The 20,529-nt window shown below is 36.8% G+C and overlaps 1 protein-coding gene across 3 annotated transcripts; it reads right to left on the reverse strand.

Annotated features, from left to right (window-relative positions):
* Nucleotides 1-294: 294 nt before the first annotated feature.
* On the reverse strand, nt 295-20,028 carry KMT5B (lysine methyltransferase 5B). Of its 3 annotated transcripts, none has more exons than XM_063438692.1 (11): nt 19,858-20,028; nt 19,387-19,453; nt 16,703-16,941; nt 16,324-16,470; nt 14,079-14,244; nt 12,076-12,185; nt 11,828-11,994; nt 10,423-10,442; nt 9,105-9,241; nt 4,411-4,607; nt 295-2,920 (listed from the first exon to the last, which is right to left on the reverse strand). In XM_063438692.1, exons 3-11 carry the CDS (start codon nt 16,858-16,860, stop codon nt 1,443-1,445), a joined length of 2,580 nt encoding a protein of 859 aa, XP_063294762.1. In that variant the 5' UTR covers nt 16,861-16,941; nt 19,387-19,453; nt 19,858-20,028; the 3' UTR covers nt 295-1,442. The 3 variants fall into 3 exon arrangements, with proteins under 3 accessions (XP_063294762.1, XP_063294760.1, XP_063294761.1); XM_063438690.1 differs by having other exon boundaries at nt 16,324-16,474; nt 16,701-16,941; XM_063438691.1 differs by lacking the exon at nt 19,858-20,028 and adding an exon at nt 19,621-19,689 and having other exon boundaries at nt 16,324-16,474; nt 16,701-16,941.
* Between the last annotated feature and the right edge of the window lie 501 nt (nt 20,029-20,529).

Below are 20,529 nucleotides of genomic sequence, written 5' to 3' on the forward strand. Positions count from 1 at the left end.
ATGAGTAGTTCTCAAATTAATACATAGTTTAAAATACAGTGTTTAATAAAATACTTTCTAATGGTCTGTTGCTATCAAAATCGTGTTGAAATTGTATAGATCGATTGAAGAAAAAAGTTTTAAAGAATATCCAAACACAAGCTAAAATATTTTTTCACTCTTACCCTTGAAACAGTTATCAATTATCAACTGTACAATGGCCTAGTTTTATTTTTTCAGATGACTGCAAATTTGACTTCACTTCTCATTGGATGGTGGTGGTATTGCAAACATTAAAGACACAAATTATTAAAATTAGGTTTACAATTTCCTATTTTATTGGCATAAGTATTTAACTTAAAAACTTTTCTGGTATGGTAAATCAGTTCTTTATGGAAAACAAAGGAAAAAGATCTTCACAACACACAGTATTTACATTAGTATTTACAATTTTAGGTTTATACAAAAGATGATTAACTGACATACCCATAACTCTAAATTGTCAGAAAAATTCTAAATTATCAGCCTTAGCAAAGTGCAACATCAAAAAAAAAATAGTAAAAAAAAAAAAAGTTGACAGCTGCATTGAAATGGGTACATTTTCCTTGTCACATTTTTATTTCACAGCATTTTTTCCCATGAAAAAAAATTTAAGCACCAATTATTCTTGCAAAGAACAATTTTTTTTTTTTTATCTAGAAATCGTTGAAAGTGTTAAATACAAGACTTTTTGTCTTTCATTTATATAACAAGCAATAAATACACCATATCCAAACTTTTATTCTGCATACGGCTAGCCTCTGTACATAAAAATGTGCTAAAAGTATTTGCAAACGTAATACCATTTTTGTGTCAAATATCTGGGTTTTTAAGCAATTAATTTGACTTTCAATGAAGTTTGCTACTAACAAAGGCCACAGACCTTACTTCCAGGAAAGCATTACAGTATAAAATAGACAAATTCCTGACAAGCAGAAGTTGGGGGCACAAGACATCTAGCAAATAAATTTGAAAGCTGTAAATTCATTGCTGGTGATAACATACTAGAAAAATTTTAATGTCTACTGTGATTTTTGTTAACATTTATGACACTGTAAAATTCCTATGAGTTAAAACAAATATGGTTGGGTAGCCATGTTATTAGCCTACTGTCCTGCATGAAGAGTTTGCCAAGCATGTATAAATGCCTTCTGTGATATACAACAGAATCCACTTTTTTTTTCTTTTTTCTCTAACTTAAAATTGCACGTAAGAAGACTTAAAAAGTACAATAAAAATCAAAAAATTAAGTTGTCAAGCTGTACATTTTCTACAATTTTAATTCAGAGTGGACTAACGGTACTGAAGTGCTGTGTCTAAAATTTACAGAAAGTTCACTTTAGGAATATTTCAATGGAATAAGATATTTTTTACATAAGTGTTGAATAGAAATGAGTGTTCTGGTCAGTCTAAAAATGTATGCTTCACGCATTAAGCCTTAAAGACTGATCTTCTCTCCGCCTGGAAGAAATATCTATGTCTATTGAGTCCTTCCCAACAATAAGTCTCAAACGTTTTGCTGGTGGAAGAGGAATAAAATCATCTTCAAAGTCATCATCATAGTCGTCATCCTCTCCTTCCTCTTCACTAGATGACTCTTCAATGCTTTCTTCCTCATAATGATCATATTTATCCACTTCCATCCTTGTTCCCAACAGAGACAAAGTGTCGCTACAATATACTCCATTTTCATGCAGCTCCTCAGGAAAGGACCGGTTTTCCTCTTCTCTCTTTAATTGTATTTTTAGTTTTGTGGAACTGCTGCCTGATCCCGAGTTAAAACCATTGTTAAGTTTTGCTACGTATAAGCTGTTCTTGTCTTTTTCATGATCTTTGCTTAATTTAATGCTAATTTTTGATGAGCTCATGCCATCATTTTCCTTCTCGTTGGTTTTACTACTGTTACTGTCATGACGTCTACGAAGAGTAAGCTTTGGAATTCCAGTGCTATTTTCAAGAATTAATTGTGCATCATATCTTGTGATTCGTCTGCTTTTTTTATTTTTGACAGTTCGAACACTTTCTTTTGGCCTCATGGATTCTGAACTGACCACTGGGCACTCATCTGATGAGGACCGGTGGTCTTTAAAATCAACAGGGCTACCCATTATGGCATTTCCCACAAAAGAGTCACAATCAGAACTTACCAAACCAGGCATGGCCTCATTTTTGTCAGAGGATTCAAAGACTGACGTTGATACTTCTGCTTTAGATGTCTCTTTTATAGTCTTGGTATGCCGAAACTTCCTTCTAGATCTACATAAACCGTTTTTCGTGTGTCTGCGTTCCCTCCTTTTCTGGGTTTCTTGGTGTACTTCATCCTTATGCAATGACTGTCCATGAGATTCAGTTCTGTCCAAATGTGAATTTAACCCACGACTGCTTCTGTAACCATCCATTGTATTTGGTTGAAGCTTGGCATCAGATATCTCAGATGTAGAGTTCCTTGTTTTCACAGAACTTCGAGTGATATATGTACATGGTGAAGAATCATCATGGTCATGAGCACCTTTGAAGGAATTCATTTTATATTCTCTTGCTGCATGTCTTGTTAAACAACCAGTAGATTCTGTTATTTTAACTGGTTCCTCACTTTCTCTATCCCTTTTAATGGACAAGTTTTTGTAAAGGACTACTTTAGGTTCTTTAAGAACCAGGCTGCTTACTTCAAGCTTTTTAGATGTGTTTTTCTGTTCTGATCTTCTGAATGGATGTCTCATTTTACTTTTTGAATGTAAAGGCTTAACAGGCTTTCTCAGTCTCTTTGGTACCCTGGAATTATTTACATGAGTAAGCTTGGATGAGGTAGAAGTGGATGAAACAGTAATTCTTGACATTGACTGTCTTCTCAAGGCTCTAGTTTTGCCATTCTTTTTAACAGCAGCAGATTTTCTGTTTGTTGCTGAAAGACAGAAATATAGAGGAAAATTGAACAAAAACCATCTTGGAGACTGTCGTAGGTAATATCTGCTGTAATCTCAAACAACGATATACATACATTTTAAAACAACACAGAAGACTTTATGAACCCAGCAGACTGGATTATGTCCACTCTGGAAAATCCACAGATGAGATTGTAAAAGTTCACAAAAAAATAAAATAAAAAATAATAATAATAAAACCACTTATTACGGTTTTACTAAAATAAAATATTAATGGCCAATTTTAATAACTATGAAGTGACACAATGTGAATCAGAAACACTGGTAAATGGATGAACAAGGATTTGGATTAAAAACATCTAAAAAAAAAGTGTGATTAGTAACTAGTATATTGCCTAACTTTTAATAAATATTCAGTATTTTGGAAACACTACAAAGTGGTATAATCTAGACTCCTATGTGAAGGAGATATCAGGAATAGTATGCTTTACACAAGGGGGATTGCACCAGAGATTATTCAAGAAACAGCGAAAGATGTTTTTTGTTTTTATTTTTTGGCGTACAGCAAATCATTATGCCTTTGTTTAAAGCTCAAAGCAGTGTTTTCATCAAAATGATTTTTAACCTCTTGTCAGCTAGGTTTTAGGGTATTTTGTCACACTTTGCATTCATAAGCAATTCTGGGCATTTGTAAACAATGCAGGGAGTGGAAGGTTTTTCCAATGCATAAAAAACAGGAAGATTGTCCCCATTATAAAAAGGGGAAATTGGAGTATTTAAAGGAGCAAGTAGTGGAATGTTTTAATGTTGACCCATTTTATGTTGTGAATACAACTACTCGGGACCAATCATTGCTACTAATGGAATCATTAACCTGAGGAGATATTTAAATTTGCAACAAGATCAGGTACAAGTTTGTGCCATAGTATGGTATTTTTCACTATTTGTTAATCAAATCAGATATCCAAGAATTTTTTGTTAGAATTCTGTAAAATATGAATTGAGGAAGTCTGCATTTTCTCTTCCTTTGTTAAGGTTACATGGGCTGAAAAGAGACATGTGCGCATCAAGTTCCACCTTTCTCACATTTGTTTTTGCTGTTGATCCAGAAGAAGGCAATAAACCCAGTTTAAAGCACTTCCAATGTTACAACATACTATGAAAAAAATTCCTTCTAGACACTAAGTTGTTGAGTGTAAAGCAAGCGGTCGATATTTGCAGCAATTATCACGTAAATTAGTATAAATATTTGGTTGTGCTCTAACACTTAATTTGTGGATAAGCGCTTTATTAAATCAAGGAAAACTAAACATGTGCACAAACACAACAACACTACAGACCTTTTCTGTACAACATCTAGATTTATGCAAATAGCACAGAGTATATAATATCCAGAACTATTTACACACACACACACACACACACACACACAAACTTGATGTACAGAAATAATTACATAGAAATGCAAAAAAACAAATACAATTACAACATTTCCTCTTTTATGTCTTACATGTGTTGGATTTTTCCTGAGATGTGTCTGCGTCTGTATTGGAGCTGACTGACTGGCTGTCAGAATTTTTGCTGCTGTCCCCAAGTTTCTTTAGCCTGTTTAAGCGCTTGTCTGTTTCCCTTAGCCCGTACTTGCTGTTGATCACAGGGCCTGGTTCATGAAGTCCAACTCGAGATTTAAAAGCACCCATCACCCGCCTGATAATAAAAAGGTCAATATTACAGTTTAAATTATATGGGCTGATTAGATTCTTGGATGAACATACTTACACACACAAACATGTACTTTTTGGAAGGAAGGAAGCATCCTTAGTATATTTACATGTGTGTAATATATAACACGTTAGGGAGTACTCTATAAGATAGCACCCTTGATTTCTGGCCATTAGTGCGCCTTCCTACAGTTTTCTATTTATATGTGTATACACACAAGGCCAGGGTTGTATTTACCGCGTGGCTGGCAAGGCATTTGCCTTGGGTGGCACTTTCTGGGGGGTGGCAAAATAAGCCGCACCCCTATCGCCCTGGCAAATGCCTTGCCAGCCTCTTGTTCTGGGGGGCCCAAGAGCTGGCCGTCTGGCCCCCTCAGGACCCCCCCCCCCCCCCCCCCGAGGCTGGCAGCAGCGGCACTTTCCGGTCAGGTGTCGAGGGAGCACGGATCCTCCTGTTCAGCTCACTCGCGTGCAATATGACGTCACTCTGGCCCCGGCACCATTATGCAGTGCGCGAGGGAGCTGAACAGGAGGATCAGTGCACCCTCGCCGGCAGCAGTGTCCGGCAGGCCGTCCAGCTGCCCCATTGGACCCCAGGGAAAGCGTGAGTCCATCCCAGCACTCCCAAAGATAGGGAGGCTGGGGGGACTAAATAAAAAAATTTAAAAAAAGTGTGTGTGTGTTAGTGAGTGTGTCTGTTGTTGAGTGTGTTACTATGTGTGTGTGTCTGTTAAACACGCATACACAAACTAACACATTCACTGTTAGTGAGTGTGTATGCTTGTTTGTTAGTGACTGTGTGTGTCTGTTAGTAAGTGTGTATGTCTGTTAGCTAGTCTATGTCTAGTGAATGAGTCTGGGGGAGGGAGGGGGTGGAGTTTTGTCATGCCTAGGGCAGCACAAAACCAGGATACACCACCACTGCATGAGGCAATGTTATAATTTTAAAAAAGGTTCAAGGGTATTGGTAAATGCAAGAAGGTAGCTCAGACAACCGACAGGCAAGAGATGCACTTCCGTGGATTATGTAAAAGACAAAATACAATTATATAGTGCACACTATATGTGAGCTAATAAGGTAAATCAATGAAAATCAATTTACTAGCTTTGGAGCAAAGTAAGATTCTGCTCACTCCATAAAGGTTCTGGTGTTACACTCCCCACCATGGAGGATGAGGTCCAGAACATTTGTAGAGTTCCAGATTCAGATAGGATGAAAAATTAATAAAACAAAAAGTAGGGATGCACCGAAATACATTCTGGGCCGAAACCGAAAATTCTGGATGCCCTTGGCCGGAAACCAAAAATTACTTTTCCCCAAATGATTTTTAAAAAGTTTTTTTCCTATGTATAATCCGTAATCCATAGACTACCTATGCTTAGACTAGTCTAGCTCTCAGCGAATGTTATACTCTTATGTTCCTCTTTATTTTTAATTGTATTTTTCTTAAATTTTCTGACGTTAGTGCATTCATACTAAATGAGCTACTTAAAAGCTAGGCTCCACGAGCTATGTTTAATCTATTAGTCAAGCAGACCTAACACAAGACTCACTATCCCCAGACTAGCTGGGATACAAGCGAGATTTAATCTATTGGTGCCCTTACTGTCCGTAACCTATACTCTGTAACATATGTGTATTTCAAGTTTTGCAATGTCATTCTACGTTGCTGATTGTTATAATACAGCTAGGCACTTACAACGCAACTAATAGAACGTTTTACTAGATATCAAGCAAACTACAAGAGTATTATAAGTATATTTAAGCAACATCAAGCATAATACGCGTTGAAACGCGATCTTTTACTTTATTTGCTGTCTCGTATATGGCATTTCATACTGTTAATATAACTAATACGACCTTAATTTTTACTCATTAGCTATGTGCCCCAGTTTTGCATAATCTACTGTCACCCTCTAACTATATATCAGGATGGGCACTACTGCTAACAGTAACACGTTTTTGTTAACACTAAAAAAGAAAAAATGAAGCATCCTTTATCAGGAAATGTAACTGTTAAAGCTACCGCTGTATTCACCCTGTAATGTACCAGATATTGCATTCCCCTCTCTCTATTTTGTACCCAATCTGATATGCTTCAATAAAAGAAAGATTGACAAAAAAAAGTTTTTTTCCAATAATTTTTATTAATATTAGACTTTTTAATGAATTTAATCTAATCTGAAAAAACTACCCTTATCCCTTCTCTTTTAGTGGTCCCCCCCGCTAAATGTTCCTCTCCGCTCCCTCTTTTCTAGTGTTCTCCCCCCTCCCTCCCTTGTCCCATAGTGTTCTCCCCACTCTTCCCTGTCCAATAGTGTTCTTTTCTACCCCCTCCCCTGTCCCATAGTGTGTCTGTTAAATAAAAAAATAAACTTTACATTTCAGTAAATTTAACCCGTTTCCGGCCGAAACAAAATAGGCCCATTTTCAGCCGAAATTTCGGTGCATCCCTAAACAAAAGATATTAAAAAATAACACAGCTAAAAAATAAATAAAAAAAATTACGCCCTCTGGTGAAACACATTAATACCTTAGTTTTATCAGTGTATTAAGTGGATTTTCATTTACATTACCTACCTTACATACATTGTGCACTATACAGTTTTTTTTGTCTTTTACATATAAATACCCCAGAGAAGGTAATGCACCATGAACACATGCTTAGAGTGGGAATTATACCATTCCACGCTGTTTCAAGGATCCATGCACAAGGCTCCAATAAGTGTAAGAGCAATTTTTATCCACCTATTTTATAGACTAAAATATCCTAAACTACTACACTATAGTGTCCATTTCTGTTTCATACTTCTAGACCAGGGGTGCCCAAAAGGTAGATCACCAGATGTTTATAAACTACATCTTTTCATGATGCTTTGTCATTTCAAAGCATTCTAAAAGCATGCAAAGCACCATGGAGTTGTAGTTCTACAACATCTGGGGAACTAACTTTTGGGCACCCTAGAAACATAGAATGTGACGGCAGATAAGAACCATTCGGCCCATCTAGCCTGCCCAATTTTCTAAATACTTTTATTAGTCCCTGGCCTTGTCTTATAGCTAGGATAGCCTTATGCCTATCCCACGCATGCTTAAACTCCTTTACTGTGTTAACCTCTACCACTTCAGCTGGAAGGCTATTCCATGCATCCACTACCCTCTCAGTAAAGTAATACTTCCTGATATTTTTAAACCTTTGCCCCTCTAAATTTAAGGGTAAATTTTTTGTTGTGGTAGTTCTTTTTTTAAATATAGTCTCCTCCTTTACCGTGTTGATTCCCTTTCTGTATTTAAATGTTTCTATTATTTCCCCCATGTCTTGTCTTTCCTCCAAGCTATACATGTTAAGTTCCTTTAACCTTTCCTGGTAAGTTTTATCCTGCAATCCATGTACCAGTGTAGTAGCCCTTCTCTGAACTCCCTCTAAGGTATCAATATCCTTCTGGATATATGGTCTCCAGTACTGCATACAATATTCCAAGTGAGGTCTCACCAGTGCTTTGTAAAATGGCATGAGCACTTCCCTCTTTCTACTGCCAATACCTCTCCCTATACAACTGAGTATTCTGCTAGCATTTCCTGCTGCTCTATTACATGGTCTGCCTACCTTTAAGTCAACTGAAATAATAATCCCTACATCCCTTTCCTCAGATGTTGAGGTTAGGACTCTAGCAAATATTCTGTACTCTGCCCTTGGATTTTTACATTCAAGATGCATTATCTTGCGCTTTTCCCACATTAAATGTCAGTTCCCACAACTCTGAGCATGTTTCTAGTTTACCTAAATCATTTGCCATTTGGCTTATCCCTCCTGGAACATCAATCCTGTTACATATATCTTAGTATCATCAGCAAAAAGACATACCTTACCGTCAAGACCTTCTTCAATATCCCTAATAAAAATATTAAAGAGAATGGGTCCAAGTACAAATGCCTGAGGTACCCCATTGGTAACAAGACCATGGTTTGAATAACCTCCATTAACTACAACCCTCTGTTGCCAGTCACTCAGCCACTGCCTTACCCATTCAATAATATTGGAATCTAAACTTTTACCTGTAAGGTTACCTGTAAGTGCATCTCTTTTTTTCTCCATACAAAAGTTGTATTAAGTATTACACTATATTATTCCCCACTGTCCTCTTTTTCATTGCATATATCACTTGAGGTCACATCAAAGCACTACTCCCAACTCCTTCCTACCAACAGAATGGCAATAGCTCCTTGTATGTGCTGGATTCAGAATACTGTTACTTGACACATTCAAAGTTATATTTTAAAGGCAACTAGTCAATTTTGCAGAATAACATTATCAAAATACATTTTAAACTAATCCTCTCTCAGTACATCACTTTTCTTTTGTAGAGTACCGACTCTTGAAATATACAAGTGCTTACTTAATTCATAAAAAGTTTATAAAAATCAATATAAAGTGATTGCCAGGATTTCAATTAAAAAAAAAAAAAAAAGCCACAAATATACCTTTCACATGTATAACATTCACAAAACTCATTGTTTTCTCCAAAAAAGCCATCCCCGTAATAACAGGAAATCTCTTCTCCAGGTTCAATATCTCGTAGAGCTTTCACACATGCAGTGTCACGGCCAGTCGATACAAACTGCAATTGAAAATTAACAAATATAAAGCTCTTGTCTGATTTTTTTTTTTTCACAAGTAACATTTAACAGAGTGTCACTGTTTTTCATATTAATCTACTTCATTAGATGCAATATAAATAGCAAAGTGGGGCTTATATTAGACTGTATTAGACCTGCTCAGTGCATGGAAGAGAATTCTGTTACTGCAAGTTAGGAGTCACTCCAAGCAGCATGTGCTCTTTGATTAGGCTATGATGCAAGGAGCCCCACCACCCCCTGCAATACAAATTGAACAGGGTTGAAGAAGAAAAAAAAAAAACACACCCCTTAGTGACAAGTCACAGGTAGAAGCTATATACTTTCTCCTCTGACCAATTAATTATTTGTACATTGTGGCATGTATTATAATTCCTCAACTTCTCATACATACCATGAAGAGCCAGAGCAGTGGCACAATCGCATCTGCTAGCTCCTTCTACATAAAAATGAATTGAGCCTTAAGGAATCACATTACATATTTAATGGAACTGCTCCCAAGCGCTGAGATACATACATCATGTTGAGGGGCAAAAAATTGCCTTAGCTACTTCAAAGACTGTTAAGAGATCACTGCAGAAGAAGCAAGCAAAAGATCTAAAGCAAATACACAATTCAAAAGTGGGATAGGGGTTGTCTTTTTTATTATTATTATTATTATTATTATTAAAAAGGAGGAAATAAATCCTAGAGTGTCATAAAGTGAGTAATTACTCAGGAAACCACAACTATAACCCTGATGACTGCTCCACTTTCTTATCCTATACAAATGTTAGATTGAACAGCACCTCTACTGCTATCTAGCAGTGAAAGGGAAAAGGGCAGTGAGAGTTTAATGCTGCACTGGCACTGAGACACAAGCAAAGCAGTGTGGTCCAGTAACCACAACTGGCTGTGGATTGTGGCATACAGGGCAATATTTCAACAACACCTGCCTACTGCAGAGCAGGGCAGTCCCCTCATCCTGGCTTGCCTGGTAGACTGCAGAGATGGCACCGTTGTGTATGAGAGTGCATGATCTTGTACATGCAAGTGTAGTAAAGAGCACTGCCAATATGGTTTGGACTAGGTTAAGCTGAATATTTAAAAACATCACTGCCTGGAGGACCAAGGGTGTACCCTCAAAACAATAAAAAAAAATAAAAAAAAAAACTCAAGTTCTTACCTTACAATTAGGTCTGCAATCTAGGAAAGAGGTAAAAATATATTTTTAAAATTCAAGAAAAGAAAAAGGTAAAGTATATAAAACAGTAATTAATGTCTATATGTATATTTTAAATTACAGTTCAAGTCCAGGACCACTGATAGAAATCACTTCTCTCAGGAGCAGCATCAAGAATACTGCATACAGAGACAAGATCAACACTATGACAGTTATCAATGTTAAGAGTTCACATGTGAACACAAAGTGGTATCTCTTTCTGTCTATTGTAGGTAGATGGTCCTACATACCAGCACTTAGTTGAAAGGCCTACAGTTGGGGGAGCAATAGGTTTAATTACAACACACACAAATTCCTGTGTTCTGCATTTTCCTTTAGTCAACTGAAGAGCTATAAACTATTGTAAGGAGTCACCATAAGCACCATTACAATTTTGTGTGGTTACAAAGCTGTTGGTGAAAAGAGCACCCTGCACCCACTCTTATAAACGATTGTGATTCATAACCATATCAATTTGTAAAAGTTTACACAAGAGCTGCCAAAGAGGTTATTAGAACTCTCAGTTCCGCACTTTCTGATATAAATTTTATGTGTGGAGCGTGCACACACACAAACACATACCAGTTGGACAGAACTCCAGAGAATGCACACAGCACACTTCACTATGTTCCGTTCCCATATCACGCAGCAGTTATCCTACAAATATCTGTCCAGCAGGAGTTTATAGGAAGAAAGTTTTTTTTTCCCACTCATCATATGTAATGTGTATAAGAATTAACTACATTGGCCACAATAAGAGCGCCCCAACCTGGTACTGGAGAGTTATGAATGCTACCAACACTTGTAGGGCAAGTGGGAGTAGCATTACAAAAAAAATAAAAATAATTGGTTCTATGTGTGTAATGTAATAAAGCCCAATGGTCACATGAACCCTTTAATTATATTTATGACACAAATCGGTTAGTATTACATTTTCACGTTTACATTCAAATTTTTGCATATTAAAAGGTTATTTCTGGAAAATTACATTTGTCTTTTCAAACCCTTACTGAATTCTATATACAAGCTGCATTATTTTTTATTTATTTAATGCTGTAGTTTTCTACTAGCTGTAAAATCAGTTTTTAACAATTTTTGTTTCATTGACAATTAATGGTTGCCAGAAATGGCTTAGATATGCATAAAGCTATCTTGCTAAAAAAGCAAGTAAAGCTACTGAATAGACAGAGAAGAGAGTAGATTATGACTGTGGACTAAACCTAATTAAACCATATAATCTATTTTTGTGTCCAAACAGACAAGATAAATCTTACAACAGATGTAGGACAGGTGTCCAACTGTTGCATAAAGTGAAATTCATTCAATTTACATATGTACTAGTAAATCTAAAAACACTTAAACAACTTACCATGGTTGATAAAAGCAGCAGGTCCAAGCCACAGTTGGGCGCAGTTTTTCCTTGTAGAATACATGACGCTAAAGTCATTTTCCCCATGACGAAGGAGCATGTTTTCTTCCACCTCAGAAAGCTCTGCGATGCATCCCACAAGAAGTTCAATCTTGTCATTTCGTTTCCTATTGCAAAAGTAATAATGTATCATTTCCTGAAAAAAAATATTTTAAGAACAAAGTCAAATAATTACAAAATATACATACCACTCTTTAGTTGCAACTATTTTGGCTCCATTTTGCTCTGAGGAATATCTATTACAAGGCAAGATTTCAAAGCCACTGCTCGTTGCAAACATTCGCAAGTAGATAAAAACCTGTGTAAAGACAAATCACAACCCATGTGTTGGTTTGAGAAGAAATAATAATATTTAGGAATAATAACAACAAAGTTATTCACTTGAAATCTTGAGTGCAAGAAACATTTATTGGGAGAGAGTGGAAGAGTTACACTCCCTGCATCCTAAGACAGAAAAACTTTGTATCCACATCCACAGCCTAGAAAAACATTTTTTTAAAACCTAGATCCCTATGTTGCAATGACACCAGCATAAAACCGATAAAATCGTTGCACTTTTGAACCTTGATTTCCATTATTAAATAAGCGATCTAAGCACCAGAAAAACTACAGCCCACGATCCCATAATAACCATTTGACATTTACGTTGGTCCCATGTGTGCACGCCGTTCTTTAAGTCTTCACTAAAATCTATACATTTTGTCTATATTTGGATATTATTCAATAACGAAGCGTTAGCTGGTATCCAGAAGAGAGGAAGCCCTGCAAGTGCCTAAGGAGATCTTTGTAAGTTTCAAATTGTTGCGGAGACTGTTTATTTATGGTGGGCCAGCTCCAGTGAATTCTTGGCACCATAACTACTACAGCTGTCTGTATTGGTTATAGTGCTTAGACTGCTCTTTAAGACAATTTAAAGACTTTAATGTGTAACAAAAATGGTTACATTGAGTTATTAAGCATTGATGCAGATTTTATTGTTGGAAGTATATGAATTTTGAGAAGAGCTTTTTTACTTAAAATTAGTAATCTGATACTGCATAAAGTAGCATCATAAAGAACAGGAAATCATTATTTTTTTTGTTAAAAATAAAAATGCATCATAGCACACATACCAAGTTATAATACCATGGAGAGATTTTAAATCTACAAAATAAAATACAAATAAATATATTAATGGCAAATTCACTTTGGGGTTTACACATTAAATAAAGTGTGCACATTTTCTCTCACAGGCACACAATAAAACATCCAACTGAATGCAAAACGCAATTAAAATCCACTTTTTGCTAAATAAATCAAAATGTAAACAGATATATACACACACACACACACACACTCTAAATGTCATATAGTGCACTTTTGGTGAGTAAAGCAAGCATGTTTGCAATGCATTCATATATGTGGAGATCTCTGGAGCATGGTCAGCTGTTACATGGATATACAATCCTATCACTGCATTGTCACAGTATCATGACTCACTTCCTTGTTTAGAGCAGCTGATTAGACTGTATTAGACTGTATTAGACCTGCTTAGTGCATGGAAGAGAATTCTGTTACTGCAAACTAGGATTCCGTTAAAACTCCAGTCGTAACCACCAGAAATCCAGAAAAGTGAAAGGAAAGAAAACGTTAGTTATGTAGCACTGATGGATGACAGGAAAGGCGACGGGACAACTACAAAAGTGGAAAAAAACTTAGTTACAAACTAAAAAGAAGAAAAAAATAAATAAAGAAAAAGAAAAAGGAAAAAGAAAGAAAAGCAAAATAAGTAAGATGGAGGGAACAGGAGTAGAATTACACGAAGCTAAAGGAAAGAAACCGATTACGACCAACATTTTCATTGTCAACGGTTTGTGAAATTCTCTTTTGAAATGGAGCTTAATATATTTAAGCTACCATTTGATTTAACACAAATTGCAGTTTATTCACTTATTAAAACAAGGGCCCTTGTATTCTTCTATTTGTGTGTTGTGTGTGTAACAGAGCTCTCTTATCTGACAATCATATTCATTGTAACAAGTCCCTTTACTTTGGAGAATAAACATTAAAATAGGAAAACATTTCTAAATTATTAACCAAGTTGTAGTCAGGAAGCTTTACTATACTTTGCCCACCGTTCTGCACTCCAAAAGATTAAAACCACAAATTTGTTCTATTACTGAAAGTGAACGTGCATTCTAAATAAACCTACATGCTCCTTGAAAAGTGTTTCCTGCATTTTGTTCTTGTTAAGAAAATAGTGTCGCGCCCAGTCGCCTGATGTCAGATTTCTAAAGGTTTTCTCTAAGTGTTCATTTTTCTTGAAATTTTCAATCACTTCTTTCAGCTCCTCCTGCCTGCCTTTTATTGGACGAAACCTGAAGAATCAAATGACATGGGTTAATTTCAAGAACATTCCTCTTATACTACATGTTGCAAATAGATATGGATTTTTGTTACCAAGATGTACTATCTCAAAGCAGTGTAAGATTGACTCTTACCAATTTTTCAATCTGATAGTCATCAGAAGAGCTGATCCACCAAAACAATGTTTAAAGGGGGCACTAAGCACCAAAACAACTTTAGCCTAATTGAGTGGTTTTGGTGTACAGATAATGCCCCTGCAAACTCAATACTCAATTATCTGCCATTTAGTAGTTAAAGGAACACTATAGTCACCTAAATTACTTTAGCTAAATAAAGCAGTTTTAGTGTATAGATCATTCCCCTGCAATTTCACTGCTCAATTCACTGTCATTTAGGAGTTAAATCACTTTGTTTCTGTTTATGCAGCCCTAGCCACACCTCCCCTGGCTATGATTGACAGAGCCTGCATGAAAAAAAAATGGTTTCACTTTCAAAAAGATGTAATTTACCTTAAATAATGGTATCTCAATCTCTAAATTGAACTTTAAATCACATACACGAGGCTCTTGCAGGGTCTAGCAAGCTATTAACATAGCAGGGGATAAGAAAATCTTAATTAAACAGAACTTGCAATAAGGAAAGCTTAAATAGGGCTCTCTTTACAGGAAGTGTTTATGGAAGGCTGTGCAAGTCACATGCAGGGAGGTGTGACTAGGATTAATAAACAAAGGGATTTAACTCCTAAATGGCAGAGGATTGAGCAGTGAGGCTGCAGGGGCATGTTCTATACACCAAAACTGCTTCATTAAGCTAAAGTTGTTCAGGTGACTATAGTGTCCCTTTAAATGGAACAATTTGGTCAGAATTCAGAACAAATCAGTGCAAATTTAATGCAATTGGTGGGTTTTGACCACATTAATATGCTGCATTTTCACATGCTCAAATCTTTATAATTTTTGCCAAAGGGTGCTTTACTGATGTAGGGCCACCCTTACATATAGTATATCCTAACAAAGACTTCAGGCACTCGCTGGGCTCACCATTTAAAGGGACACTATAGTCACCAGAACAACTATAGCTTAATGCAATTGGTATGGTATGTCCCTGCAGGCATTTTCATGTAAACATTGCCGTTTACATTATTGCCTAGGAATACCTCCAGTGGCACTTAGACGGCCACTAAAGGTGCTTTCAGGGTCAGTGCTGCACGAATTCAGCGTCTCCACACCCTGCATGAAGACACTGAACATTCTCCATCAATGCATCTCTATAAGGAGATGCTAACTGACCAGCGCATCGTATTACTGCGAGAGCGCATTAGCCTCCCAATGCTTTCCCATGGGAAAGCATTGAATTGGCTGAGATCATCCATTCTGATGATCTCAGCCAAGTAGGAGCATCTGGGGCGGTGTCAACGCCAGCGTATTTAACCCCTTGAGGTAAGAGTGATTCTTGGGCTTCCAGACACCACAACAACTTCATTTAGATAAGTTTTTATGAAGCCTAAACTATTCCTTTAAAGTTACATTAAAGAGCATGAGATCATTTCTAAAGTAAACACATTGTACAATAATAGCCATTTCAAAATGAATTATTTTTCATATGGCGACTGTACAAAATGCAGCCAGGGAAAAAGCGGTGCATGGGCTGCATAAAAAAAAAAGTGATTTAACCCCTACACGGCAGACAATTGAGCAGTAGGGGAATGATCTATAAAACAAAACTGATTCATTAAAGGACCACTAAAGTCACCCAGGGCACTTTATCTCCATCAAGTGGCTTAGGTGCAAAGGTACATTAGTTTATTTTTTTGTGTGTTTGTTTTGTAAGAAACTGCAATGTTCACATTAAAGGGTTAATACTGACAGCCACTAGAAGCGCTTCCGCAGCACTGACCAAGTAAAACGGTCACGTGATGTGGCCTTCCCCATAGAAAAGCACAGATTCAATGCTTTCTTATAGGGAAGCTTGGATGTCCAAACAACGCTCATGTGCATCAAGTCCCCAATGCTCCTCTGGCACTGAATTGGAACATAATTAAAATACTACGGACGTTTAGCAAAAAATCTTTTGAATCCTACAATAATTACCTGGTATTCATCTTGTGTGTCTGAAACCCTAAGTATGGATCCAACACCAAGCTGGTTGCAAGGTCATCGTTTTCACACAGTTCCTTGGCAGACATTCCTGAAGAAGGTACATAGCGACTCTGAGTCTCAAACACAGCAGTACTTCCGCTACCTATCATAATTGGAGATTAAATGATAAAACACAAGTTAATAGACAAAAAAAAAAAAACACAAATTAAAAGTTTCGGGAAACATTAATATTAACACCATACAGTGTAACTAGCCATTTTTCTCTTGAACAACAATTCATTGAGACAATGACGTAATAAAGCAGCTTTCATGGCTCTGGCTTCGTAGAACCTATAGAATCTCTCTAGGAGTACACAACACATACTTACACCTACTTGATCTTCGGTCTGGAACATGTTTGCTGCTTCTTAAATTTTCTCTTCCTGAATTGTGATGTTTTGAATGACTCTGCTGGTGCTCAGAAGAATGCCTGCTTCCGTGTCGTCTTCCATTCACTACCATGTTCTTGGATTCGCCCAACCACTTCATGCCAACATACAAACTGACCCAGTTGCATTTAGTCGCCCTCTAAATAGGTCCTGAGAAACAGGTCAAGAAGTATGGATGTACCTGCATTGAATATAAGGAAATTGTTGGGAAATTTAACAATAAATTAGACAATTACAAAATGTTACAGGAACAATAGGTTGATTAGATAGTAAGCATGTTTGAACAGGGTTCTAAAGTACGTCATTATCAAGAGAGTTTGTTTCATATAGCATAAAAAGTGACTCTAAAATGTCAAGAATAATATTTAATAAATGCGTGAAATCACATTGAAACAGTAAGGGTAATCATGCTTACGTAACTTAATAGCAACATAGTGGATTATACTAGTTTTTATAGGAAACATGGAACACCGAAATAAAATGTTAGATTTTTAAAGGCTTGTACTTCAAACACACTCTAATCAATGGTTGCTCCTCTTTCTTTTCCATTAGTTATAATGTGAAGGCTGATTGAGTTTGTGCCACAAAACACTTCAAATCTCAAAAAACATATATGTTCTCTGCCACCTAGTGGCCTCTTCGTACTTGCAATGTAAATCATGTATCATTTTTAAAATATTGCACAAAAGAGGTCTAATAGCAACCGGCAAACAAAGTTTAGGTCAAAAGAGACAATTTAGATTGGGGGGGGCGGGGAGGGAAATAAAAAAAGTATTTTATATATTAAAAAAAAAAATTTTTTTTTTTTCAAACCACTGTTAGTTTGGTATACATTTTCTAGGTCAAGTAAAAACTCAAACTGAGGATATAATTTGTCTGTTGAAGACAAGTTTTTCACATACGAATCACTTTTCAAATGTATGTTAATTTATTGTTCTAGTCACATTCAAGAGTAATAGTATATTATAGCAGTTTGCTTTCATAAAATATATACAAACAGCATCTTTAAAGCCATTCCAGCTCTCACCACTAGGAAGCTGAACATGCACAACCTCCTTGTCTGTGTTGTAGACAAGAGTGAAGGGGAAAAAAAAAAAAAGAGAGAGAGAGAGAGAGAAGGTTCCACCTCCGTGTGCGTCAGCCAATCAGACAGACCATTACAAAGAGGATTTAAATGTCCTTAAACTACACCCAGATGTGCACAAATGCCGGCTTCTCACATTTACTGCACATATATTGCTATGAGTATTCAAAGGAACTTTACATACATTATTTAACAATGTCTTATAAATGTACAGTGATTATAACAAATTGCTGTAATCTAAGGGACTGGAAATGATTGCTTCAGTGCCCTAACTATGCTCAACTTGTAAAATGACTTCAGATGGTCTCCATTCTACAGATTTACAAATACATTTAGTTGAAATATTGAATGCAGTGGAAATAATATTTTTGCCTTAGCACAGATTCAATGTAAAACGATTAACTAGAAGACATTTGTCAAGATTAAATGGATTGTAGAAATCTAAAATGGCAGCTCTTTACATGGGATGTGTAGTGTTAACCCTTGGAATGCCAAATCTGTAATTTGATATCACTTTGGCGTTGACAAATATGTGTGATATTTAAAACATAAAATAAGTTATTAGTGGCCTTGTTTTACGTGCCTTTTGAAAACAGAAACAAGTGTAAGATCTCATTTTATGTACTATTCTCTAGTTTATTGAAAAGTGAATAATGGGAAATAATTACAATTAACAATGTGTACCAAGTATAATGTACTTTTATCGGATGAACCTTAAAAAAAGGGGGGTGTGGGTTACATCAAATACAGTAGCTTTATGTTCACATGAGCGTTTTTTGCATAATTATTATTAGTTTGGATCTAAGGTTAGCAAGTAAAGAAAGCGTAGGTATATCTGATGTAATCTGTTAAATTAAGTCATATACAATATATATATATATATATATATATATATATATATATATATATATATATATATATATATATATACACACACACACACACGTCTTTAATTTAAGTAAAGTTTAAAAGAACCGATACCAAAGAGTTTGCAAGTATGGGACATTTAAATGGCATGGTAATAGGGATCAAACTTCCTTGTAAAGAGGGTACTTAGGACATTTAAAATAACCACAAAATAGATAAAGAAGTCTGAGCTTTAACAATAATGCAATGATGCATTTGTGAAGCAGAGGACCTGCATTCATGGTGGGGACATTTAAAGCTGGACAGGCAGCCCTGGACTGTTTACAAACAGATCAGATATCAAGACAGCAATCACCCCTTGGATGTAGGGTGAGGCCTGGATCCCATCATAGAGCAGGATACAGGGGTGGGGGAAACAAGGCCTGATCCAGGGGCCACATGGAAAAAATACAACAAATCAATATGATCTATTTAAAAAAACAAACACACACTTTTAATCACCATAAGGGGACAATCACATTGCACAATACCCTAGTGTTGTGTGAGAAGGGGGTTACTTTTGTTTAAAAAAAAATAAAAAAAAAGTCATAATTGGAAGAATAAAAATACATGAACACTAAGCACACAACAAAACAGAGGAAAATACACATGTTAAATAATAATATTAAATAGTACCTTGTGTTGAAGGCTGTTTGTTGGGCCACCTCTCCCTTCAGACGGGTCCAGGAAGCCGTAGAACTGCCTACAATTATTTAAAAAAAAAAAAAAAAAAATGAGAGAGACGAGTTTTAATTAAAAAAAAATAATTATATATTTTAGTTTCGACATTCACATGGCGAGCACCCGAGTGGGATTTAATGGCAGTAGGGGGGGGTGTAAACACGAGGATACGGCGGAAAGGGTTAATACCTCAAGTGATGAATCGAGCTTTTTAAAGGATATTATTTATATAAATATATATATATCGGTGGGGAAACATTAACATTCAAGATGGCGGCGGGGCCGAGGCCGAAGCACCGCTATCATGGAAAATAGTCCCGTTAACGATGTGTCCTTCCGCCATGGCCGCCCGATCGCGGCATCTAAGGGCTGCGGTAATTAAGACGGCGGCAAGCCGGCGGCTACGTCAGGGTGGTTGGTTGTTACCGTGGTTTTGGTGTGGGTATAGTCCGAGGGAGCCGTTGCTGTTTGCCGGGCGCTGGCCGCTTCCGCCTGGCCCGGGAGTGCGGCTGATTTGCCGTGTCTGAGGCGGAGAGCGCGGATGGATCCGCGATGTAGAACCGGCCGTGGAGATTGAGCGAGGCTCCCACCCACAGTGATTCACAATGAGAGCAGTACACAACACAGTGTGCAATGCTAGTACATTACACCGAGCACAATGCTGTGAGGGACACACAACACGAACCAGGGCGTGACACCAGCAGCATAGCTGTGTGTTTTTACATGGGATGTAGGCAATCCTTCTCCACTGTGGGAAGTACACAAAGCTGTGAAAACAAAAAAAATGTTTCATACACCATTATGGCTAGTACACCCTAAAACTGTATCATGCACTTAGGTAGCATCGCCACCAGTACACTAGTGTTGTATTGGTACACTAGAATCACTACTGGTACACTAGTATTGCTACTGTACACTAGAATCACTACTGGTACACTAGTATTGCTACTATTGCTACTGTACACTAGTATTGTTTTGGTACACTAGAATCACTACTGGTACACTAGTATTGTTTTGGTACACTAGAATCACTACTGGTACACTAGTATTGCTGCTGTACACTTGTATCACTAATGGTAAATGTGTCAGAACCACTGT

Source organism: Pelobates fuscus, chromosome 12, assembly GCF_036172605.1.
Source record: "Pelobates fuscus isolate aPelFus1 chromosome 12, aPelFus1.pri, whole genome shotgun sequence".
Classification (NCBI taxonomy): Eukaryota; Metazoa; Chordata; class Amphibia; order Anura; family Pelobatidae; genus Pelobates; species Pelobates fuscus.